Consider the following 26,481-nt stretch of genomic DNA (forward strand, 5'->3'; position numbering starts at 1 on the left):
TAGAGCTACAGGTGGGTTGCTCAGGGGAAACAAATGAACCGGCACATATTATACAAATGGACGGATTAAGAGTAACTTCAACCTTAACTTAAAATCTCCAGTAAAGACCTTACTTTATTCATTGAGATCTAGTGGGCAAATATCTAGAATATATGGTGAACTTAATAATCGTATTAATCTGCAGCTGTTTGACCCACTTAAAAGCAAATGGGAATTAAATCTGGGGGATATTTCTATAGGACAATGGTCTTAAATATTGAGCTCTACGAAATATACTACTCCTTGTGCCCAGTATCAGCAGATACATTTTTATGTTACACACAGGGTTTATCGTACCCCTATATTTCTATATAAGGAAAAATTAAAACCGCACTCCTCCTGTGCTAAATGTGGACTGGAAGGAGCTGATTTTTGGCACATGCTATGGATATGCCCACCAATATATGCATTTTGGTCGAAGGTATGGAGAGATATAATATCTACAGAATTAACCCTACCTAAAATGACAGCCAGGTTATGCATATTTGGGTTAGATTTGGAAGAGTCACACTCTTCAGCAGTCTATCAATATGTTCTCTGTCTGACAACCCTGGCTAAAGTTCTCATACTGTAGCCAGGAAATGGATGGCCCCTGAATCTCCAAATATCTATCATTGGACGGCGTTGGTCAACGAGGTATCAGGACACGAGAGGGTTATGTACAAGAGCAGAGGCTTATATCAGAGTTATGTAAAAAAGAAATGGGACAGATGGAATAGGTCGATGATTGGATTAGATCTTCCTACCACTGAGTTATAAGACTAGATAGAATGAAACTCTGGAAATAAAATCCCATTAAATTAGAATAAATTAGAATAAGTGGGATGACTTCTGAATAAATGGGGGAAATAAGAAGAAAACATATAGACTGAGAGGTAGGAATAGAACATACAATTATAGAGGGGGGCACTCCGTTTCCTTTTTCATTAAATCTGATCTTTTTATCTTTGCGGTTGCAGAGCGGGTAGTGAAGCGGGGTTGTGCTTCATTACTTGCTCTGCATCTTGTGTAATTGGGGACGGTGTGCCCCTTTGTTTATGTTGTGGCGGGTAGCACCTTTTTCCTTTTCATATATTGCGCTCATACCTCCATAGAATCTGTTGTTCTAAAATATTTCTTGAAATTGATAGACCAATAACGCGGGAGCCATTTGATAGAAAGTGGTGAATAAAATAAAGAAAAGAATACAAATGTTCTAGACAAATTTGCATTAAAGAAAACAAATGTAGACTTATGATGATAAGCCTTAGGGGAGATTTCATTTATTAATTTAATTAGAATTGTATTAAATTGTTTTATTATTATTATTATTATTATTATTATTATTATTATTATTATTATTATTATGTATCTATGTATGTATTATGAGTGTATTATGTGTGATTTATATTTTTGATCTGATTAGATCCTATTGCATGTCTACTCCTGTTGAAGTGGCATCAATTCCTTTTAGAGACTAACGAAGAGATATATGAACAGAGAGGGGAAGGACAAGAGGGAACGGTAAATACTAGAAGAATTAAGGAGACTATGGTAAACTTACACAGCTTTCACTTACATAAAGTATAACATTAGAAATAACCATGCACAAGAAACTCACTAGAACTAAGAGAGACACCTTTTTATTTTTATTTTTTTTCTCTTTCTCTACTATTTTTAACAAATCACACAGATAATAAATAGGCTTAAATTCACTTTACATTTTATTTTATTTTTTCTTTATCCTTAGTTCACAAACACAAGATATGTTGTCAATATAATCAAATAAGACTCATATAAAGTCCCTATTAAACACAATGCACACCACAAATAAAATAGATCACATAATCACACATGCACAAGTTTACCAAAGGGAATGAGTAAATTAATACTAACTAAACCCTTAAGGATAAGGTTAAATTATATGAAAGATGTCTCTGTCTAGAGTTGGTGCCACTGGGTAAATATTTCAATGAAATATTATAAATCTGAGCATGTAATATTATCTATTCTGTATAAATGTCTGCATGTTAAAGAAACAATAAAAAAATGATTGAATTAAAAAAAAAAAAAAAAAGGAGTAGCTTCAACCCTCTGCAGGCCCTGATCATTAGTACAACTTCAAAAACACCCTAAACCAAAAAGGTGACCAATATAGTTAATAGACCCGCTAAACAAAAACTGGAGGGGGAGGGTGGGAACACAAGGTACTGTAGGCCACATGAAATAAGAGAATCTGTTTTCTCTTTCTTCAAACAAGGAAATACCGGACCATGGGACAGTCAAAAGCTGTAAACCGGTTAACCAAACCTTCCATCCAAAATTAGCATCATTTGATGCAAAAAAAGAGAAACTAGCTAAATTTGGTGAAGAGGTGAACAGAGGAAAAGGCCCACGTGGCCGCACATCTGCTCCACAGACGCCCCATGATAACACAGCAGGGGAAGCACTCAACGCCCTTGCAGAGTGTGCTCTAGAGTCGGTCATCCAACACTGAAGTCAGTCAGGGGGATAACAGAGCGAATACACCAACCTACAGGCATGGTCAGTGTGAGAACACTGGCATACAGATGCAGCCAGGCTCATCTGTCCTACATATGGCTGTTGGCGTGTCGCAGAGTGGCGAAGCATCGCACAACCCGGCTAGTGTGGCGCATGGTGTTGCCAGGGAGTGTACATCCACTAGATGTCGATTTTGAAAATCACTGCCTGAGGTCTCCAATGAAATACAGTACAGTAATATAGTCCAAGCACTACTGTACCGGTTTGCCTCTTCTCCTCTGGCTCACTTCTCCTCCCTTATCACTGCTTCAAACATCTGCCCCTGAGACAGCCATGTGCAGCCACCCACAAGGATACTACAAGGTACTGAATTCCAAAGGGGTGAAAATGGGTAAAATGTGCTGCCCAGCAAATCTTGGGTTGGTTAACATCGGGAAGGTTTGTGGAGCTGTGTTGTGGATGGAGATATCACTACTCTACCTTCTATATAGACAGCAGGAAGGACAACACTGGCTGTGGTAAGCAACGGAAGGATGGGAAACTGGCTGACCAGTGGTCTGGTTATGAGATTAGGTTGGTCTCAGGGACTGTGGTCCACCATCACTACAACCACCTATGGAAATGTCCTCACCTCAGCTTTATGGATAAAGTATTTATGTCCTTGTCCAACTTGTCCAGACAACGGATAGACCGTTTGATCATGTTGTCCTTTTCGTTCATATTGACATGGACTTTGGCTATGCTGGAACTGTGGCCTGAACCAGGATTTGCGTTCGAGGTTGACTGAGCAGTGACTTCATTCTCCAGGTTGCCATAGTATAACCAGATTCCTGTACAGAAAGAAAACTACGGTAATTGAGGTCATGTGGGGTTCAGAATACAAAACATACCAACCATCAGTATCACGGAGCTTCATACCTTCTCAACCCCATCTAGAAACCACGAGAACCAGAGTAGTCTGGCACTATCCCAGCTATGTGCCCGGTAACCCACCTTTCATGAGCTTGGCCACCAAACCGCCCGTCTGGCATGCAATATTCAGCTCCTCCTGGATGGCATCTCCGATCTTACTGTGACTCACACCAAGCAGAGCCTTCTGCCTCTCAGCTGGCATGTTGGTTTCCAGGAACAGCTTCAGGTCCTTATGAAGGACACCTGTGTAAGACACATCGATATACATACGCAAATCAAAGTACATACAAAGAACAGAAGACAACTGCAAGTCCACACATCATATGTACTGATAGAGTCCATCTGTACCAGTGCCCGTTATTCTAGAGGTTATAGTACAGAGGGCCCAGCCATCATCACCCCCAGGATTGAGATGGCCCTGGAATTAACTACTGTATACTCTAATCTGGGGTGTCCACGGAACAATATTCTATTTTAAGAGCCATTTTCACTGAATATCAGTAATAGGTGCCCAGAATCTCTATGGAGACACCAAAGGGCAGATTTAGGAAGTATAACTGTATGGTACAGAGACTATAGCTAATTGTATGGCGTACATATGGAGATCCACCATGTTATACACCCAGAGAAGCCTGTAGAGGGGGCAGAGTTTGAGAACCAGACAGGTTATACAGTATATACTGTAGGTCACATGAATGCCCCACACAGGCACCCAGACAAAGTCTAGTGAGGGGATGCACAGGGCTCAGTAATCAGGGTGACATCACACAGCTCAGGGGATTGACAGATCATTAGACATCACTGCACGCCCCACGTGTAACGCTAACCACCTGACATTACCTTCAGAGATGGCGTTCACATTCTCCAATGCGCTCTGGGTGGACTTGAATGGAGAGAATGCCGCAAGCTTCACAGCGCTGCTGAACTTCCCAATATTCTGCAGAGACTCCTCCACCTGCAGGCAGGACATGGAATTACAGGATCAGGCTCCACTACATGTTATCCCTTTACCATTGGGTATATGCACTTTAAGACTTTACACATGAATTAGGAGTATTAGCGCTAATATACACCCATGAGCCAGAACATTACAAGATCCGATAAGGCAGTTTATGTCCCCTCATGACGCCAAAGCAGCTCTGACCCATCGGGATCTTGTATAAAAATACAATAAAGCGCTAGTATCAAGAATGATTGTTTAATGTATTAAACATATAATACATATAAAAACCTAGTGGCCATAATATATTACACATACATAGAATACCAGTCCGCTGAAACTAAAAGCTTGGAGATAAAGGGATTTTTGTAAGAACTTACCGTTCGAATCCCTTTCTCTGATATGGTTCTGGTGACACAGCTCAACACTGGGATGTAGGAGGGTCCGAAGGAGCCAGGCACCTATCCTAAAGCTTTTAGAGGGTAGGCTCCTCCCCTACTGCATCCCGGACTCTTCAGTTCAATCTTTCAAAGCCACTGGAATACATTAACTCAGTACAAACGCCTGCACATATTATATGCACATTTTTCAACAATAACTTTTGGTACTTGTGAGTTATCCGGGCTGCCGATTTTGTCCTTAACTTAAGGACACCCGACCGACGCGATGCCCGCGATTTAGCCGAAATCGGGGGCATCGCGTCGATCGTGGCCGTTAGAAGGGGCCGCGACGCGATGCCCGCGATTTCCCATAGACAGTAATGTTAAAAGACACGATGGACCCGATTTCCCATAGACAGTAACGTTAAAAGACGCGATGGACCCGATTCCCCATAGACAGCAATGTTAAAATAAAATGACAATGTGAAATTGCCCAATATGGGCATTTCACATTGGATATGTTTTAAAAAAAAATGTTTCATGGCCCCCACCACCGTTAACGCCACCCCGCTATTGACGCCAACCCGAAGCGTGGCGAGCGCAGCGAGCCCGCGAGGGGCGGCGGTACGTGTCCTCCGACCTTTTCATACCCCTACTATCCACTAGGGCGTGGAGTGAGAATAGAATAGTGTGGCGAGCGCAGCGAGCCCGAAGCGTGGCGAGCGCAGCGAGCCCCGCGAGGGGACGCGGATACCTTCACAGGTATCCGCGTGCCCTTGCGGGCTTCACAGGTGTCCGCTGCGCTCGCCACGCTTCGGGCTCGGTGGCTCCCTGCGCTCGCCACACTATTCTATTCTCACTCCACGCCCTAGTGGATAGTAGGGGTATGAAAAGGTCGGAGGACGCGTACCGCTGCGCTCGCCACGCTTCGGGTTGGCGTTAACGGTGGTGGGGGGCCATGAAACATTTTTTTTTTAAAACATATCCAATGTGAAATGCCCATATTGGCCAATTTCACATTGTCATTTTATTTTAACATTGTTGTCTATGGGAAATCGGGTCCATCGCGTCTTTTAACATTACTGTCTATGGGAAATCGTGTCGGAAATCGTGTCCATCGTGTCTTTTAACATTACTGTCTATGGGAAATCGCGGGCATCGCGTCGCGGCTCCTTATAACGGCCACGACCGACGCAATGCCCACGATTTCGGGCGCGATGAAAAAAATCGGCAGCCCGGATAACTCACAAGTACCTAACTTTTAACCAAATAACATGAAACATCATGAACCTGGCATACTTACTGAGCGTAAGGGAGGGATCGCTGTGTCACCAGGACCATATCAGAGAAAGGGATTGGAACGGTAAATTCTTACAAAAATCCCTTTTTCTCTTTCAATGGTCCTGGTGACATAGCTCAACACTGGGACGTTCCAGAGCCGGTCCTTTGGGTGGGTACGCTCAGGTCTGCAGCTCTCATCACTGCTCGCCCAAATGATGCGTCCTCCGACGCGAACTCATGGAACCTATAGAATTTGGCAAATGTATGAACAGATGACCAAGTGGCAGCCCTGCAAACCTGCTCAGCTGTTGCCCCATGTCGAACCGCCCAAGAGGTGGCAACCGACCTGGTGGTATGCGCATTAATCCTGGCCGGAACAGGCCTACCATCTTTAGTGTATGCAAACGCTATAACAGAGCGCAACCACCTAGCAATGGTCTGCTTAGATGCAGGCCAACCAATTTTGTGTATGTCATACAACACTAGTCTTTCTGACACTCTTAACTCTGTCCACATAAATGCGTAAGGCACTCACAACATCCAAATTCCTCAATTTGTCCCTTTTTCTCGAACCCTCTGGGGGTTGAAACACAGGCAGAACTATCTCCTGATTTAGATGGAAAGCAGAGACTACTTTAGGTAAAAACTGGGGTACCGTCCGAAGAACCGCCCTATCATCGTGAAATATCAGGAAGGGAGACTTGCATGACAATGCTCCCAACTCTGACACCCTCTTTGCTGATGCCACTGTCAACAAAAATACCAATTTCCATGTAAGAAACTTAAGGTCAGCCGACCTTAATGGTTCAAAAGGTGCCTTCTGAAGGCATTCCAAAACCAGCGATAAGTCCCAGGGTGCTACTGGTTGTTTGTAGGGAGGTTTCAACCGAGACACCCCCTGTAGGAAGGTCTGTACTTCCGGCAATAATGCAATCCTTTTCTGGAAGTAAATGGACAAGGCCGGGATCTGCACCTTTAGAGATTGAACCCAGAGGAAAAACCATCCTGCAAAAATTCCATCATTTTTGTCAATTTACAACGTGATGTATGTGACTTCCGTCTCTCACACCATCGAATATAGGTCTTCCAGACCCTATAATAATTTGCCAAAGACACTGACTTTCTGGCTTTTATCATGGTGTTAACCACTGCCTCTGAGAATCCTTTATTCCTTAGAATGGCGGTCTCAACAGCCAGGCCGTCAAAATTAATCAAGCTGAATCCAGATGATTGAACTGTCCTTGTCTTAGAAGGTCTAACCTCAGAGGTAGACGCCACGAGTCCACAGAATCTCTGAAGCCTCGAGTACCAGGACCTCCTTGGCCAATCTGGGGCCACTAAAATCACTGGAATTGCCTGGGCCAATTTTCAACACTCTCGCCAGCATTGGAACTGGCGGAAAAACATAAAGAAGATTCCCCTCCCAGGGGATAGTCATGGCATCCACTGCTTCTGCCAGTGGATCCCTCGTCCTGGCATAAAACCTGGGCACCTGATGGTTGAACCTGGATGCCATCAGGTCCACATCCGGAGTTCCCCACTTCAAGGTAATCTGATGAAATATTTGGGGATTTAGGCTCCATTCCCCTTCCTTCAGCTGCTCCCTGCTCAGGAAGTCGGCCTCTATATTCTCCACTCCTGGTATGAATATAGCTGATACTGCTGGAACATTCTGTTCCGCCCACAGGAGGATTCTGGACACCTCCCACATGGCCAGTTTGCTGCGTGTGCCTCCCTGGTGATTCAGATACGCCACAGCTGTGGCGTTGTCGGTCTGAATCCTTAAAGGGAGTCTCTGTAACCTGTCTCCCGCCAGAGAAATCACCTTCCAGATAGCTCTCAGTTCCAAGATGTTGATCGGTAGAGCAGACTCCTCTGGATTCCACAAGCCCTGCAGACGCAGGTCCAAGACTACTGCCCCCCAGCCCCTGAGACTGGCGTCGGTAGTGACTACCAGCCAGCTCCAGGACTGCAGTGACCGACCCCACTGAAGGGAATCCACATCTGTCCACCATTTCAGGGAGGCTCGAGTTTCTGAAGACAGCACTATCTGTTCTGACTTCATGGTCTGTGTGTTTCCTGACCAAGCCGTCAAAATGTTCCACTGGAACACCCGAGAGTGGAACCTGGCAAACTGCAGCATCTCGAAAGACGCCACCATCTTCCCCAGCAGCTTGAGACACCTCCACACTGATGTGCTCCGAGAGCTGAGAATCTCCTGGACTAAGGCAACTAGATCCCTGGCCTTTGCCTCCGGTAAAAATACCCGATGTAGATGGGTATCCAGAATGACTCCCAAGAATTGGAGTCTCTGTGACGGCACCAACTGAGACTTTTGTAAGTTTAAAAGCCAGCCGTGAGCCTGCAAAAAACTGATGGCTTCTGCCAAGTGACTCTGCAACCTGTCTGCTGACTCTGCTTTGAACAGCAGGTCGTCCAAATAAGGTATCACTGTGATTCCCCTCAGCCGGAGCACAGCCGCCATTACAGACATTATTTTGGTGAATACCCTTGGTGCTGTGGCCAGACCAAAGGGCAACGCCTGGAACTGTAAGTGCAGGTCTCCTATCGCAAACCTCAACAGGGCCTGATGTTCTGGGTGTATAGGGACATGAAGGTACGCGTCCTGGACATCCATGGACGCCAAAAATTCTCCCTGGTCCAGGCTTAGCAGCATCGACCGTAGAGACTCCATTTTGAAATTGTCTACCCACAAATGGACATTCAGTGACTTTAAATTCAGTATTGGTCTGAAAGACCCGTCTGGTTTGGGTACCAGAAACAGAGTGGAATAAAAGCCTTTCTTCCACTCTGCCCTGGGAACCGGGATTACCACCCCCTTCTCTAACAGAGAGTGAGCTGCTCTTAAGAGAGCTGTACGGAGCCGAGCTTCCTTTGGTAAAGCTGTGGGAATGAATCTTCTCGGACGAAGACCTTTGAAGGGAATTCTGTAGCCCTGGGCTATAATTTCTAACACCCAGTAATCCTGGTCTAGTGAAGCCCATGCTTCCTTGAACTGTGATAGACGACCCCCCACCTTTACCACTGCCGGGCAAATCCCGACAGTCATGCGGAGGGTTTGTCCTCTCCCTTGGTGATAGGTTTCTTGTGAAAGGAACCAAATTTTGACTTTGGGGCCTTACCCCTGGAGGACTGAAACTTTCCCCTAAATGACTGTCCTCGAAAGGACGCACCACCTCTAGGGGAGGGCCGAAAGGACGGCCTAAAAGCAGAAAATCTTGATGTCTGCTTGGCTGCGGGGGCAGGCAGGAAGGTACTCTTGCCACCCGTGGCCTGCTTAATAATCTCTTCTAATTCAGATCCAAATAATAGCTTTCCTTTGAACGCTAATGTTTCTAAGGCCTTAGACTCATTATCTGCCTCCCAGGCCTTAAGCCAGAGTACTCTCCTGGCATTGATAGACACTGTGGAAACTCTGGTCGCCATTTTGAGAGCTTCCTCTTCCGCTTCCAACACATACTCTGCAGCTGCCTTAAGCTTCTCCGCCAGCAACAACACACAAGGATCAGCATGTAAAATGGTGCATAAATCATTGGCCCACTCAATCATGGCCTTTGAGACCCAGGCTGAAGCAATAAGGGGACGTAGGGTGAATCCCACACCTTCAAATATAGCTTTGAGATTACCCTACAGCTTTTTGTCCACAGGATCCTTAAAAGCTGCGCAACCTTGCACTGGTAATACAGTAGCTTTTGACAGACGCGCCACAGAAGCCTCAACTACTGGCACTTTTTCCCAGAGCTCCGCATGAGACTCTGGCATGGGGTACAGACTTAAGAGTCTCTTTGGCATCTGCAGCCTTTTATCAGGGGTTTTCCAAGCCCCTTCCAACAATTCTTGTAAACCTTCATCTGAAGGAAATGTAACAGCTTCCTTACGCTGCCGTTTTAAATACACCTTTAGCAGGAGTTTTATCCTCCACTGAAAGTTTTAAAATAGGATTTTAATACCTACCGGTAAATCCTTTTCACTGAATTCAGATGGGGTACTGAGGTCTTATAACCTTGGGGATTAGAGGGTATCCGACAGGAGACAGGCACATAACATTTTCTTCAACCAGGGTGTGCTGGCTCCTCCCCTCTATATCCCCCTACTAGCCAGTTAAGAAACTGTGCCTGAAGGAAGGATAACGTATGTGAGGTAGGAACTAATCATTAAGATAACGTGGTGAGATCTGCACCAGCACACACAACAACTCTCTCAACTAAACGTAGTTAACCCCGTCATTGTGTTACTTAGAAACATAAATGTATTTTTATGGAGCAATTTTGTCACCAAAACTCAGCTGCTCCTAAACAGGTCAACGGACCTATAACTTATCAGAAAGCCAGACTTAGCAATTAGCAAAAGGCAATAACAGGATAACAACCTGTGCAACAGAGCCCCGCACTGAGGTGGGCGCTCAGCACCCCATCTGAATTCAGTGAAAAGGATTTACCGGTAGGTATTAAAATCCTATTTTCACCTTCATTCAGGATGGGGTACTGAGGTCTTATAACCTTGGGGAGGTCCCAAAGCTTCCAGAAAGGGCGGGAACGTGCGGAACCTGTTGCAACACCGCCTGCCCAAACTGGGTATCATCCCTGGCAACAGTGTCAAACTTGTAAAATTTGACGAAGGTATGTTGACCAGACCAGGTGGCAGCTCTACATAGCTGCAAAGCTGACACACCCCGAGAAGCCGCCCAGGATGCTCCTACGGCTCTAGTGGAGTGGGCTCTCACTGATGCCGGCATAGTCAGATGTGCTGACACATATGCTTGCTCTATAGTAGAACAAATCCATCTAGCAATTGATTGCTTCGATGCTGGGCATCCCTTCTTTTGTGCGTCATACAACACAAAAAGACACTCCGTCTTACGGATCCTTGATGTTCTTCTCACGTAGGTCTGCAGGATTCTAGCCACATCAAGTGACTCAGGAATATACTTATGACCTGAGCAAGAAGGAACCACAACCGGCTGGTTCATATGGAACGCCGAGACCACTTTTGGCAGGAACTGCTGTCTTGTCCGAAGTTCCGCCCTGTCTTGATGGAAAATCAAGTAAGGGCTCTTACAAGAGAGAGCACCAAGCTCAAAAACTCTTCAGCCGAGGCCAGAGCCAGTAGTGTCACCGTCTTCCAGGTGAGGTATTTTAAATCTATGGAGTCCACTGGTTCAAACCAGGCTGACTGCAGAAACTCCAGGACCACATCTAGGTCCCAGGGCGCCGTTGGCGCCACAAATGGAGGCTGTATCCTTAAGACTCCTTGTAGAAAAGTCTGGACTTCAGGGTAGACCGCCAACTTTTTCTGAAAAAAGACAGAAAGACGATATTTGAACCTTTAGAGACCCCAGCCGGAGTCCCTTCTCAAAGCCCACCTGCAGGAAAAGCAGGAAACGGTCCAATTTGAAGTCTGCTGGCGGAAAACTCATGTGCTCGCACCAGGACACATATCTACGCCAGATCTTATGGTAGTGCGAGGCTGTCACTGCCTTCCTGGCCCGGGTCATGGTGTTTATGACCGAGGAATGAAATCCTTTCATAGCTAAGATGTTCCGCTCAATCTCCAGGCCGTCAAACGAAGACGCCCTAAGTCCTGGTAGACGAAGGGGCCTTGTACCAGAAGGTCTCTTCTTAGAGGCAGCCGCCATGGGTCTTCTATCAGCATGTTTTGCAGACTTGCGTACCATGCTCTCCTGGGCCAATCCGGTGCTATTAGGATTGCCTGCACCCGCTGATGTCTGATCCTCTGTAACACTCTCCCCAAGAGTGGGAGGGGCGGGAATATGTATACTAGGTCGTATGCCCAGTCCGTTGTCAGAGCATCTGTTGCCTCTGCTTGAGGATCTCTTGTCCTTGAGCAATACCTTACCACCTTGTGGTTGGTCCTTGAGGCCATTAAGTCTATCTGTGGGAGCCCCCACAGATCTACAATGCTTCCGAACACCTGAGGATGCAGACTCCATTCCCCGGGGTGGAGGTCGTGACGACTCAGGAAGTCCGCCTCCCAATTGTCCACCCCGGGTATGAAGATGGCAGATATTGCCACCGCATGTGTCTCTGCCCAGGTCAGAATCTTGAAAGCTTCTCTCATGCACGCTCTGCTCTTCGTGCTGCCTTGGCGGTTTATGTAAGCAACAGTCGTTGCATTGTCTGACTGGACTTGTATCGCCTGCTGTTCCAGGAGGGAGTGAGCCTCTAGAAGAGCATAGTGTACTGCCCTCAGCTCCAAGATGTTTATGTGGAGCTGAGTTTCCAAGTAGGACCACCTGCCCTGGAATCGCATTCCTTGTGCAACCGCCCCCCAGCCGTGGAGGCTGGCATCCGTGGTCAGCAAGATCCAGTTCTGGATCCCGAATATCCTCCCCGCCAGGAGATTTGGCGTATGTAGCCACCACTGTAGAGACTGCCTTGCCTTGACAGACAGGCGAATCAACCTGTGCATGTGGATGTGGGAGCCCGACCACTTGCTCAACAGGTCCCACTGGAAAGTCCGAGAGTGAAGCCTCCCGAACTGCAGAGCCTCGAAAGAGGCTACCATAGTTCCCATCAGTCTGATGCAGAGGTAGACCGAGACTCTTTCTGGGGCTAGCACCTCCCCCAACAGCTGTTGTATCACTGCAATCTTCTCCCTTGGAAGAAATACCCTTTTCTCCACCGTGTCCAAAATCATCCCCAGAAACTGAAGACGTTGGGACGGAATCAGTGAAGATTTTGGTATATTTAGGATCCATCCGTGTTGGGACAGGAGCTGCCTTTTTGTCTCTATAGCCCCCAGCAGCTTGGACACTGATACTGCCTTCAGCAACAAGTCGTCCAAGTATGGGATGATGTTTATCCCTTGAGTCCTTAGTAAGGACATCATCTCCGCCATCACCTTGGTGAAGACTCGTGGGGCCGTTGAGAGCCCAAACGGTAGGGCTTGGAACTGAAATTGTTCGTCCAGGATTGCAAATCTCAGGAAGGCTTGGTGTGGGGCCCACACCGGTATGTGGAGGTACGCGTCCTTCACATCGATGGACGCTAGATATTCCCCCTCCTCCAGTCCTGCAATCACTGCTCTCAGGGATTCCATTTGGAATTTGAACACCTTCAAGTATGGGTTCAGGGACTTTAAGTTTAAGATGGGTCGAACCGACCCGTCTGGTTTTGGAACCAGAAACAGGTTTGAAAAATAACCCTTGTTCCTTTGTGCAGCTGGTACTGGTATGATGACCTGTGCTAGGACCAGCTTTTGCACAGCTTGTCTGAGGATTCTGCGATCTCTGCTGCTGCAGGGAGTCCCGACCTGAAATATCTCTGGGGGGGGTGCTCTTTCGAACTCCAGCCTGTAACCGTGTGAAATAATGGCCCTGACCCAAGGGTCTAGGGCGGATGCATCCCACACGTGACTGAAGAACCTCAGTCTTGCCCCCACCGCGAAAATCCCGGGGTGGGAGTGGCCCGTCATGCAGCGGGCTTAGGAGTAGCTGCACCTGTGCTACGGTCTCTTGTGGCAGCAGTTGCTGCCTTCCTAGGCTTACCTCTGGCGCCTCTATTGGCGGTGGAGCCTCCCCTGGCCCTGGACCGAAATCTAGAGGTCCGAAAGGACTGCTGTGTACTCCCTGTTGAAGGGCGTCTTACCGGGGTGGAGGCTGATGGGAGGAATGTGGACTTACCTGCCGTAGCCTTTGATATCAGATCATCCAGTTCACTCCCAAAGAGTCTATCCCCTGTGAAGGGTAGGCTCTCTACACTGCGTTTTGAGTCCGCGTCAGCGACCCACTGCCGCAACCACAGGGCCCTGCGGGCCGACACAGCCATGGCCGAGTTCCGGGCATTAATTGCACCCAACTCCTTCTGTGCTTCGCACATCATCTTTGCTGTGTCCTGTATGTGACATAGCTTTTCAGCCACCGTAGGCACATCCATGTCACCCAACAGACCTTCTTGTATCTGGCCTGCCCATGTGAAGATGGCTTTTGCCATCCAACAACGAGCAAGCACTGGGCATTGGGATGCCCCGCTGGCTGTATACATAGCCTTTACTGTGCTAGTTTCCTATCTACCGCGTCCTTTAAGGTAGAGGTACCTGGGACTGGGAGCACCACCTTTTTTGAGAGGCGGGACACAGAGGCGTCCACAACAGGGGGTTCCTCCCACACCTTCCTGCCCGTGGGGTCAAAAGGGAAGGTGGATTTAAAACGTTTGGACAATGTAAAACGTTTCTCTGGATTTTTCCAGGCAGCTTTGAACACCTCTTCTAAATCAGACTGTTCCGGAAAGACTATGTCCTGCCTTCTGTGTGACACAAAGAATGGGTCACCCTCAACTGGTGTGGCTAGAGGTAAATCTAGTACTTCTCTAACAGCAAGGACCAGGTTTTCAGTACCTTGAATGCTAGACTGAGACGCTTGTGAATCTACAATATCATCTGCGTCACCATCGCCATCACCATCATCCATATCGGAGTCAGGTGCCACGGCCTCAAGTGCCCTCTTGCGGGACACCCCTGGCATGGGTGTAAGAATATCCACCCTTGCTGACAGGACCTTTAAATCCTGCTGGACTTGCTTAGTCTGTAAATTATTTGTCGCCAGCTGTGAGGAGACAGTCTCTAACATGGCTTTCATACCAGTAGCCCATGAAGGTTCCTGGGAGTCAGCCTGCGAGCTACTGCGCTGCGGAGACATGCTACTGAGCTGAGGTGACATACACTGGTCACAAGCGACTTGTGAGGTAGTGCTGGGAGCAAACTTGTTGCTGCAAATCATGCAAGTTATTTTTCTCACCATGTTGGAGAGATAATACCCCCTTAACACACTGCAATCACGCTGAACACACACACAGTGAATGTACAGTAGAATATATGTAGCTAACACTCTATGTGCAGGATCACATATATCTATATGACAGTGTAAAATTGCTTAATTAGCAGTGGGGGACTCAGAGTAAAATGGAGGACACCAGCACCCTGTAACCTGGACTATCGATTTGATAGACCGGCGTTTATGCACAAACACAATATTAACAATACTGTGTGCTGCTATCTGTGGCTTAAAGCACACAAGAAGCGCTATCAAGCGCTATACTTGCTGTCTCTGCTGAACGATCTCTCTCCCTTCAAGGCTGCGCTGAGGAGTGATCTCCGCTCTGCTGTAATGGCGCCAACAGCATGAGAAGAAGCAGGAAGCAGTGTACAGGCGCGCTCAGGTCCCGCTCTGAGCTAAGCCCCGCCCCTTGCAATGGCGTCCGGGCTATACTAATATTTATACTGGCGCCTGGTAATCCTTTTAAAAAAGGATTTCCCCACATAGCGGTATATGCCCTGGTGGTCCAGTGGCAATGCCTGGCATCCAGTGTCGGCGTGGCTGCAGTGTTAAAACATCTGCACGCGATCCCTGTGCAGGGCCATCGCGCCGCCATCGCCGTTATGCCGCACGCAAAACCGGCGTCCCCACTGAGGGGACCCGGTTAACACTCACCACCGACGTTTTCAGGCTGAGCCAGGGGTGTGCGGCAGCTGGGGGTGTGCTCGCTGCAGCGCAATGCCCGCGGTAACAGCACCCTCTCAGGTCGGTGGACCTGCTGCAGGGATCAGCTCGGTTCCTTGAAAGGCCTGCAGTAGTCCCTACCCCGGCTTCCCTCGTCGCAGGGAAGCTGTTAAGCCCAAACAGCAACCCGAAAATAATAAACTAAAATAAATTGAAGAAAAACTCTCTGGAGCTCCAGGAGTGTGCATCCTCTCCTGAGGGCACATTTTCTAAAACTGGCTAGTAGGGGGATATAGAGGGGAGGAGCCAGCACACCCTGGTTGAAGAAAATGTTATGTGTCTGTCTCCTGTCGGATACCCTCTAATCCCCAAGGTTATAAGACCTCAGTACCCCATCCTGAATGAAGGTGAAAGCCTGTTTAACAGCTGTAATCAGATCCTCCACCCATGCGGCTGAGGAATCCTCAGAATCATCACCCTGCTCCCAGGGAATGTCTGCATATGCTCCCTCCTCTTCATCTACCAATAAAGGCACTGAGAAGACCTTTTAGGGGTCCCTACAGCATCAACATCAATTTTGTCTAGCAAGTCACTAAACCTGTTGATCCCCTTTGCAGTATCCTGCATCACCTGTATGAAGGCAGGATCTGCCTGGGTAAAAGGCAAGGAGCCAGAGGACTGCTGAGATGATGACAAAGGTCTCTGAGATTCTACCAAGGCATCACCCTGTCTGTCCAGCAATTGCACTAAAGCGTTAACTGACCTGCCCAGGGCACTAGCCCACGCGGGTTCAATCTGCTCTGCCCTCTGGGGTTCACTCCCCATGGGTCTCACAGCAGCGCAAGCAATACACAAACCCCCCTTGCCCATCTGCTCAGGTACAAATTTTTGTGTACAAACATTACAAGCGCTCAGTGTATTAAGGGCTCCCTCCCCCAAAACCACAGCTTGTTGCTCAGACATGATGTAAAGTAACCACACAGTGCATACAATGTACAACAGCGCTTATACAGAGTCAATGCACCCAGCCACTTATCTGTCTGTCGGTTTCAGATGTGGGGAAACGATGCCCATGAAATCCAAACACTCTGTCAGGATCTGTAAGCCAGCTCAGCTCCGCTGCAAGCGTTCCGAATGGCGCCAAAACAGAGTGAGGGAAGAGATCAAGTCCCTGCTGCTGCGGGGTCCGTGACTTTTGGCGCCAACCACCCCCAGACAGCCGCTCCCTTAGTAGGATCTCCTAGTTCCAGTATCTCCCCCTCGGCTGGGGACCACTTGGAACATGCCTGTAACACACTGCTGTCCTCTCATATAGGAGCTCAGTGTGTAAGCTCCGCAGAAAATGGCCGCCGCCATCACGGAGTGCCTGTCCCCCATGATCCCCACCTAGCATGAAGCCGGTTTCAGAGCGCTCCGGAGCCCAGGCAGCTTAAAAGAAGCTGTAAGCGCTGCACAGGGAGGCCAGACAGCGTCTCTCTTGTGCACAGTGAGCTGACAGGACGCGTTTCTGTCAGCTCCTGCTGCGCTATCAGTGTGAGGTTTCACTAATGAGAATCCTCACACTGTGCCTACCTAGCTAGAATAAAAATTAATAAAATAATAAAAATACCCTAACTACTCTAAATCTTCGGCTGCTCCCGCAGCCCTTTAGAATAGCACCCACTCCAGTGGGCACCTAACACAAACTGAAGAGTCCGGGATGCAGTAGGGGAGGAGCCTACCCTCTAAAAGCTTTAGGATAGGTGCCTGGCTCCTTCGGACCCTCCTACATCCCAGTGTTGAGCTGTGTCACCAGGACCATTGAAAGAGAAAACGCTGTTATTATCACCACGTAGGTCTGTGTCCCGCTAATAATAGTTTCCATAACAAGGTGAGGAAGTCTGTTCGCTACAAAGACAGATGAAACTCACCCGGTTCCAACCGACGCGTTTCCCTGCCCTGACTGGCAGTTTCACCAGAGATCTTTAATAAAGCTGCCAGTCAGGGCAGTGAAATGCGTCAGTGGTTTAATGTATTGGATACTCATCGCCATACTTACCCTGGACTACGCTCTGTATCTGCAAGGGAGGAGGAGGTTCATCGGTTGTGGTATTGGACTCTATATACCTGGAGAACTGCAGCATCCAACTGATCGCCTAATACATACCAAAGCGGGAATCACTCAGATCCCACCGGATTATCTTTATCTGTCTTTATACAACATCCTTGTGTTTTTTAATGTATTTAGGGGATTGACTACCCCCACCATAAGCAGCTGCTGATTATTGGAGGAACACACATATCGAGTGCTCATTTGTAACCTCGGTTCTACTTTCCAGCAGTTTGTGACCCATCGAGACATGGACTCAACGCGGCCTCTGAAGGTGTCCTGTAGTTAGCAGTAGTTCCTGTGAGTGGTTAGCAGTAGATCTTGTGAGTGGTTAGCAGTAGATCCTGTGAGTGATTAGCAGTAGATTCTGTGAGCTCAGATGTGTTCTCAGCAAATCCCACAGATGGACCAGGGGCGATGTAGAGTCGATTTCACACAAGTTTAGTCCCACCTCCATTTAAGATCCGTGCAGTGTAGTTATATAAAAAAGAAAAAATACGTTGCGATACACTCCAAGTCACCACAGCATATAGTAACATCTCCTCTCCTTTCCAACGCGTTTCGATAGGAGGTCCTATCTTTTTCAAGGCTTGGAGAGGAGTGGATACATGTGAGATATTTATACCTGACAGTGATTCACTTCCGCCGGAAGTTCCGTTCCGGGGTAATTGATCATCACTATTACTAAGTGTCTCCCCCGCAGATTTCAGCGTCCATATTTTAGGCTGCCTGATCGGACTTTAATGTAATAGAGGCTATATGCTGTGGTGACTTGGAGTGTATCGGTAACCAGTCTGGGGTGAATGGCCATTGCCCCATACACAGGTACCGTATTTTTCCATCTTCTGCTCCAGTCGTTTTTTTCTGTTTGTTATACTTAATAAATGTATTGGAAAAAAACCACCACTGAAAGGAATTATTTCCCTTTTTAATTGCATGCTGAGATGAGAGATCGTTTTTAAGCCTGTGAAATTTAAACGAGGAAAATATACCTTTATATACTTATATCCAACATTGTCCTTGTGAGTATAAAAATGTAAGCATACCAAAAACAACTTGATACACTTGTGGTGTTCCTGGATGCTTGCTTAAAAGAAACCGCTACACATCTGGTATAGATTTCTTTACTGTGAGTACGGTACGCATCAGAGATCCCACTCCTTCTGTTGTTAGTGAAAAACACGGTTCCCTCACAAATAAATCTACATACGATTTATTCCTCTGTTTTTTGCATATCAACATCGATGGTGAGGGAAAACCTGTTTTGGAGCAATTCTGTAAAAGACACTCCAAAAAAGATACCTTTATGTGAGGTTTAACATCTGTTCCATCGTGAGTACTGGTACGCAGTTAATCTGAGTGCGGCTTAATCACATGTGGTGGACCCTGAGTGTGTGGCAAAGAAACCTTTATACACCCACACCCCTATTTCTTGCGTGAGTGGGGTACGCATTTGGGAAATAAACCCTTCTATGTGTCCCAAATATAACTAAGAGAGAATTCATACAACGTATTTTTTCTTTTTTATATAACTACACTGCACGGATCTTAAACGGAGGTGGGACTAAACTTGTGTGAAATCGACTCTACGTCGCCCCTGGTCCATTTCTTCCAAAACAATCAGCCAAACCAGGGATTGAGTGGTGATCCCGATCTTTCGGACTCGGCTGAAGTAGAGAATTTTGCGCCTTGGGATTGTTTTTTTCTGTATTTGTTAAATCCCACAGATGATCCATCGGAGGCCAAGTCAACACATTTGCTGACCAAATGTTGCAGTGTAGCTGACCACATCATCCTGCTCAGAGACACCACGGTCACCATGGGTGTACCAGGTCTGCAACAATGTTTAGGTAGGTGATACATGTGAATAACACCCACATGAAACCTTGGGGAACTGCTGGGAAACCTTGGATGCTGTATCTAAGGTTTCCCAGCACAACACTGCCTAGAGCACCGCACTGCCTCCACTGGCTAGCCTTCTTCCCCAAGCACATCCTGGTGCCAGGTAAATGATGCACATGCCCCCGGCAATCCACACAATGTGACGGAAAATTTGCATCCTCAGACCAGGCCATCTCCTTCCATTGCTCCATGGTCCAGTTCCAATGCTCAGGTTTCCCACTGTAAATACTTCCAACGTTGGACAGGGGTCAGTACCGGCACTGGAAGTGCCTAATGCTCTGTGTATTCTGCCACCTTTCTATCATAGCCAGCATTTTGTGCTAGAGTAGGACCGGAAGGGCAAGCCTTTCACTCCCCATGCGCATCCTATTCCTATTACTGGTTCACCAGTTGTCCATCCTGGCACATCTGTTGGCAGGTACTAGCCCCTACATATCGGGAACACCCAAGAAAGTCTCCCACTGTGGAGATGCTTGCTTCCAACACATCAACTTCAAGAAGTGAGTTGTTCACTTTCTGCTAGAAATACCCTTATTCTGTGCTTCTTATAGATCGTAATCAAAGGGAGAAGGGGGGGGGGGGGCAATGAGCTTCCTGTTAAATAGACTCAACATGAAACATTAGAAATAAAATAAAGAGGGTGCTCAACAACTGTAATAGTTTAAAAATTGGGGTTAATACCCAACTCTTAAGCTTGCGGTTCAAATTGTAAATATATTCTCATAACACAAAGTAGATTAAACAATACGATATTTAAAAAAAATATATAAAAAAGAAGAAATATGCCCACAAATGTTTTCCCCTGATGAAGTCTCGTGAAGAGATGAAACGCGTTGACTTTTACACTTCTGATTTCTTCAATACAAGAATTCAAAGAGATTAAGACATGAAATGTTAACAGTAAAATATATACAAGGCTTTCTGGAGTGCGCAATCTTCTCTTTTAATAAATATTGTAATATTTAATCCATGTAAAAGTGTTACGAGAATATACTTACAGTTTGAGCCACAAGTTTACTTTCCAATCCAGAAGTGTCAACATTCTGTATTCTTTCAAAACTATCACTGTTGTTGAGCACCCTCTTTTTTAAGAGAGAGGGTGCTCAACAACTCATGGCCCACTGTCATGCACATTGCACTTTAAATTGATTTGGTGAGATGGATTAAAGAACTGTTTATTCAAAAAGACCTGTAAGTATCCCTATCTTTTTTGGCTATATATATCACCTCACTCGAAAGTGAAATGGGAAAAATTGAAGAGCTCCTGTCCAAATTTGATGAAAGCGAAGAGTTTAAAAAAGATATTATTGATATGCAAACCAAATTGGACACCCTGGAGAAAGACATAATCCAAAGAAAACAAAAGAAATTCCTGAGAGATAAAAAAGATTACATCACTGGCAATGTCCACATTTGGCCCAATGAGACCAGAAATCAAGAAATACCCATAAGGAGAAATAGACCAGATTATGGCAACATCCCCATCTGGGATAAACAACGAAGACATTCATAACGATCCATTGATCGAGAAAATAACACATACCACTCTCAGTACAATTACTCAAACGGTCAAAACAACCAAAGAAACAGATATGGCCCGCAAATAAGGTCACGAAGACAGGGCCATAGAGACTATGGTAACGAAGATAACTATAGGAAAACATTTAGAAGAAGAAGAACACCATCCCATAATTATGAAAGAGAAAATAGAAACCACTACAGAAGAAATGAAAGAGGTAGAATTCCCTCATATAATGCACATCATCAGTTCGTACGTGGTGAAGTGTTCCGGTCACCATCTCCTCACCAACGCCAACAACAGAATTTTTTGGACAAAAGGACGAAACACAGATCATCCCCACCACACAGTGAGGGAAGAACTCCACACTCGACTCGACTCACCCCATGGTCTCAAAAGAAGACTAAACGGGGATGTCGAGGCTCCAGAAGGAGCAAACAACTCTCCAAAGAAGAAAAGAAGTGTACAAGTTCCTGCATCCCAGGGTCTGGAATCATCAACATCTCAAAGAAAGAATTATCTGCAACAGAAAATGCGATATTGAGTAAAGGCCTCAAATTTGCCCCAGACAGTCATGTAAACAACTTTGACTTATTTATTGATCTAAACAAGTACATCCTTATTGATCTAAACAAGTACAAGTACAGAGACATTTTCTAAGACATCAACCAAACCCAACAACTTCAATAAAAGATAAACCTTTGGTAGCCCCACCATCCAAGTTTTACCCAGTTGAATCCAGAGGCAGCCACCTAGATCTATTCTTTGAGGCAGTCAGTGAGGACTTCAGAACCATCAAAGCAAAGAAACATTTTTCAAGAAACATCAATTCCCAAGAGAGTAAAGCTCTACGCACACTAGGGAAAGATGAAAACATCATTATAAAATCTGCGGATAAAGGCGGAGCAGTGGTCTTACAAGACAGGAACAACTATCTGTTAGAAGCCAACAAAATCCTCACTGACGAAACAACATATGGAAAATTAGAATCTAACCCCACTTCAGAATTCCAGCCGGAACTAACAAATTTATTAACATCGGGCTTACAAAATGGGGTCATCTGTAGAGAGGAATTCGACTACATGAATATTAAACACCCGATTGTGCCAATTTTTTACCATATTCCAAAGGTACACAAGAATCAGTCCGAACCACTAGGGAGACCAATAATTGCGGGTATTGACTCCCTGACCTCAAATTTGTCACACTACCTAGATCTGAAGTTACAACCATATGTACTACAAAATGATTTCCATCTGAATGACAGCACCTCGGTGTTAAAGTTACTTAAAGGGAAGATTTAGTCGGCGGAATATTGCTGGTTAACAGTAGATGTCCAAGGGCTATACTCGTCGATACCCCACACTAAAGGCCTCCAGTCAGTGGAAAGAATTCTCCAAGGTGACCCAGAGAAATCCGAATCTGAAACCAAATTTCTCATTGATAGTATCAAATTCATCCTCAACCACAATTTCTTCTAATTTAACAATGATTATTACCTCCAACAACAAGGTACGGCCATGGAGACGAAATTTGCCCCGGCGTATGCCAACCTCCATATGAGAACTTGGGAGGAGAAGTATATCTATGGTTCACGTTTTGAGGATAAGATAATAATATACAAAAGATACATTGACGACCTTTTATTCATCTGGCGGGGAGATGAAACCAGTATCAAAGAGTTAATTTCCTACATTCACGACAACGATCTGAATTTAAAATTTACCTACAAGTCTGATCCTAACAAAATTGAGTTCTTAGACCTCGAACTAGAAGGAAAACCAAACCGAGAAATAATCACCCGAACACACTTCAAAATGGTAGACGCCAATAGTTACATACCGGCAAATAGCTGCCATTATCCAGCGTGGAAGAACGGTGTTCCATTTGCCCAGTTCTTGAGGATAAAACGAAATTGCAGCAATGAAAACAAATACTGGTCCCAATCGCAACTCTTAGTAGATCGGTTCTTAGAAAGAGGATATGGTGTAGAACAGATCGAAGAAGCCCGTATAAAGGCAAACCATGAAGAAAGAAATAACCTGCTACAAAGACCTGAAAAACCTAAGATTGAATTTAAATGTAGACCATTCATTACACAATTTAATTGTGAAAATCGCCTAATTAAAAATATCCTGGAAAATCACTGGAACACCCTCTTGCGTGACCCGGTATTGGGACAACATCTTCCTCCAAAACCTCAAATTGTGTTTCGTCGAGCAAAAAACTTGAAATCAATTCTGGCACCTAGCAAATTGAAACCTGTCATCACTTCAGTTCCTAAAAATACACATTTTTTGACAAAAAAAACAGGGACCACTCCGTGTAACAAATGCATTTGTTGCCAATATATGGACAAAAAACAATTCAACCACATCTTAGATAATGGAAAAATTTACAACATCAAAGAAGCTGTAACTTGTAACTCAGATCACGTGGTGTACATGATTACATGTAGCTGTAATCTAAACTACATTGGGAAAACTATAAGACAAACCAAGCTGCGTATCCAAGAGCACATTAGAAATGTAAAAAACAAGGTAAAGATACACAATGTCCCAAGACACTAAGCTGAAAAACACAACTCCACCATAACCAAGGACAACTTCAGATTCACTATCTTAGAACGAGTGCCTGCTAACCCCAGAGGAGGCAATAGGGACAAGGAACTTATCAAAAAAGAAAGTTACTGGATATATACCATGAACTCTCTGTCTCCAAAAGGATTAAATGAAGGAGTGGACATAGTGGCATTTCTTTAAATCTGATATGAAATACCCTTTTTTTTTTTTCTCTATATCACTCTTTCTATACCATGAATTCTTAGTCTTTAAAAGGACCGAATGAAGAAGTGGACATAGTGGTATCTCTTTCAATCTGATACAGAACATCCTTTTTTCTATACCACTCCTTTTATCTTCTACCTGGGGGCCAGTTAATTAGGGTCACTATGTACCCCTTCCCATCTTAATTTCTCCTGTACCATAAAATCCTATTGAGTACTGTACCCTTTAAGGGCATTCCTTTAGATCTTTTTTCGTGGTAAACCAATATATTAATATCACACTAATGATATATATTAATCTAATTGCTTGCAAATTCACCTCGCTATAAGAAAATATTGTTAGCTGAAAAATATATTGAAAGGAATGTATAATGCAGGGGTGGCCAACCGGTCAGAGGTAAAGAGCCGAAAATATTGGTAGTCAAGCTAAACAGCCGACATCATGCGCGCGCCGAAGGCGCATGCGCCAAAAAAGGGGCGTAGCCTATTTTGACCCCTTGGGTGGGTGTGATACAAATATGCCTCCAATAGTGCAGTGCCATATATACATATGCCCCCAATAGTGCCAGATACACATATGCCCCCAACGGTGCCAGGTATGCACCACACAGTGCTGGGTATGCCCCCACAGTGCCAAAAAGCTGGTACGCCCCCACAGTGCCACAAACTGCTATTGCCCCCACAGTGCCACAAACTGCTATTGCCCCCACAGTGCCACAAACTGCTATGCCCCCACAGTGCCACAAACTGCTATGCCCCCACAGTGCAAATTTCCCAGCAGCAGCACTCACCGTTGTTGCTGCTGCTGCCAGGCGGGGAGTGGACAGTCTGGTGTCCCCCTGCAGTCCTCCTGTCATGTCACCGATGGGAGGAGAGCACAGCACACCGCGCGTCTCCTTCCCCCTCCCTTCCCTGTGACTGGGCCGCCCACCAATCAAAGCTCACTGGCCGGCTCCTGATTGGCTGCTGGCCCACGAGCTCTGATTGGCGGACGGCCCAGTCACAAGGATGCACAGTAAGGGGTAGGAGAGATGCTCTCCTCCCCTCAGAAGGAGAAGGGATTCAGGGAACCGGCAGCAGGGGGGACTGGGACAGACGGTGGGCGGCGGCAGCAGTGGGAGCAGGAGCCACACTTTACAAGGGGAAGAGCCGCATGAGGCTCAAGAGCCACAGGTTGGCCACCACTGGTATAATGTATCATGGATCAATTTGTGTATATTTATATGAACTGAGGTATAATTAAGATTTGATGTACCCCATTGGGTTCTGATATTTGATATTTCCCACTACAGATAAATTCTGAAAGTCATGAGTTTATGATGTATGTACATCTTATCCCGAAAAATGAATTGGTTACCATTGATTTAATACAGCTGCGTTAATACTTTTCAAATAATTGTGACCCCATTTAAAAAAAAAATCTGTAAATGTGACAGTGAAGTACGGCAAGGGGGTAGTTGGATCAATATAAGGGCATATGTGTATATGCATCTTAATATCATACACACATGAAGTCACCACACGTATGCACTATATTTATTTTTAATATAATTAATCCAATTATAATTAATTTATTATATACATTAATTTATTATATATATTTTTCATTTATTCCTTATTGTATATATATCCTATTTATTTCCTATATAATTTATCACCATTATTATATGTACCTCACAAATCATAAGTATGGTAATAAATATAAGAGCCCACTCAGATAATGGCCAGATAGATAATTATATATCAGGCCAGTCACATATATTACACGTTAGCTAAGTAAGATATACACAGGCAATATGGAACGCATTTTGCGCTCCATACACCTGGAAGACCGTCTGTTAAATAAGCACTGACACACTGTGGAACTCAAATCACACGGAGAAGTTCCCCTCCAACCTAGAGGACGAGCACGATGACTGCACCTCTCACTGTACTCCTGACGTCTGCTAACTAAAGACGCGCATACAGGAAGTAAAATGGCCGCCGTTTGGAACGCATGACGCTGTAGCCATGTGTTCCACGGCGTTAAATAAGTCACACAATGTTTCTGAACACAGCGGGAGTCTATAAAAGCACTCCAGTGCATAGCGCACATATGACAAAGCCCTCCCCATCTATTAGCAACCTTTTTAAAGGTTACTAATATCGATATTCCACTTAATAGAAATCAGACTAACAGGAAGTGACGCAATCAGCAGTCCCCTATATAAGAGCTCAACTGGTCCTAGGATTTCATTCAGTGTTTGGAATCCAGGAGAGCACATCCGGTTTGACTACCTATCTGTAAGTAATCCTGTTCCACTCCTATTGGTGCTAAATCACTGTCACATAGATAAATAGATGTATTTTCATTGAAGTTCTCTGTATTTATATATTTTTTGAAAATATCTGTTGGTGTTAATTCCTCAAATTGTGGTGCTGAGGTTATTCAATCTCCCTCAGAAGCTACATACGGGAATAATCAGTGGACTGTATTCCCACATTAAATACTCACTCATGGCATTATCTTATTGTATGTAACCTCTATTAGCCCCTCATCCCTCTGTTCTCCATTTGGAAGTACAGACAGATTACAACATGGAATATTATCTTTTATTCAGATTCTATCGTAGAAAATATCTTCAACTTGTAAGAAACAGACCGCTATATACAGTATGTATCCCATTTAAGGACCC

The 26,481-nt window shown here is 45.5% G+C and overlaps 2 protein-coding genes across 4 annotated transcripts in view; both read right to left on the reverse strand.

The window, feature by feature from the left end:
• Positions 1-26,481, reverse strand: part of LOC146060553 (uncharacterized) — a 335,594-nt gene that overhangs the window by 92,633 nt on the left and 216,480 nt on the right. The gene's annotated exons all lie outside the window — the stretch shown is intronic.
• Positions 1,748-26,481, reverse strand: part of LOC146025478 (nucleolar protein 56-like) — a 50,988-nt gene continuing 26,254 nt past the window's right edge. Inside the window, exons 3-5 of the mRNA XM_083155521.1 lie at positions 4,273-4,387; positions 3,514-3,675; positions 1,748-3,350 (exon numbers count right to left, since the gene is read on the reverse strand). Coding sequence (XP_083011647.1) covers positions 3,148-3,350; positions 3,514-3,675; positions 4,273-4,387 — 480 coding nt within the window. The 3' untranslated portion in view covers positions 1,748-3,147. The remainder of the gene's footprint in view (positions 3,351-3,513; positions 3,676-4,272; positions 4,388-26,481) is intronic.

This window comes from Crinia signifera, chromosome 1 (genome assembly GCF_055691185.1).
Source record: "Crinia signifera chromosome 1, ASM5569118v1, whole genome shotgun sequence".
Lineage (NCBI taxonomy): Eukaryota > Metazoa > Chordata > Amphibia > Anura > Myobatrachidae > Crinia > Crinia signifera.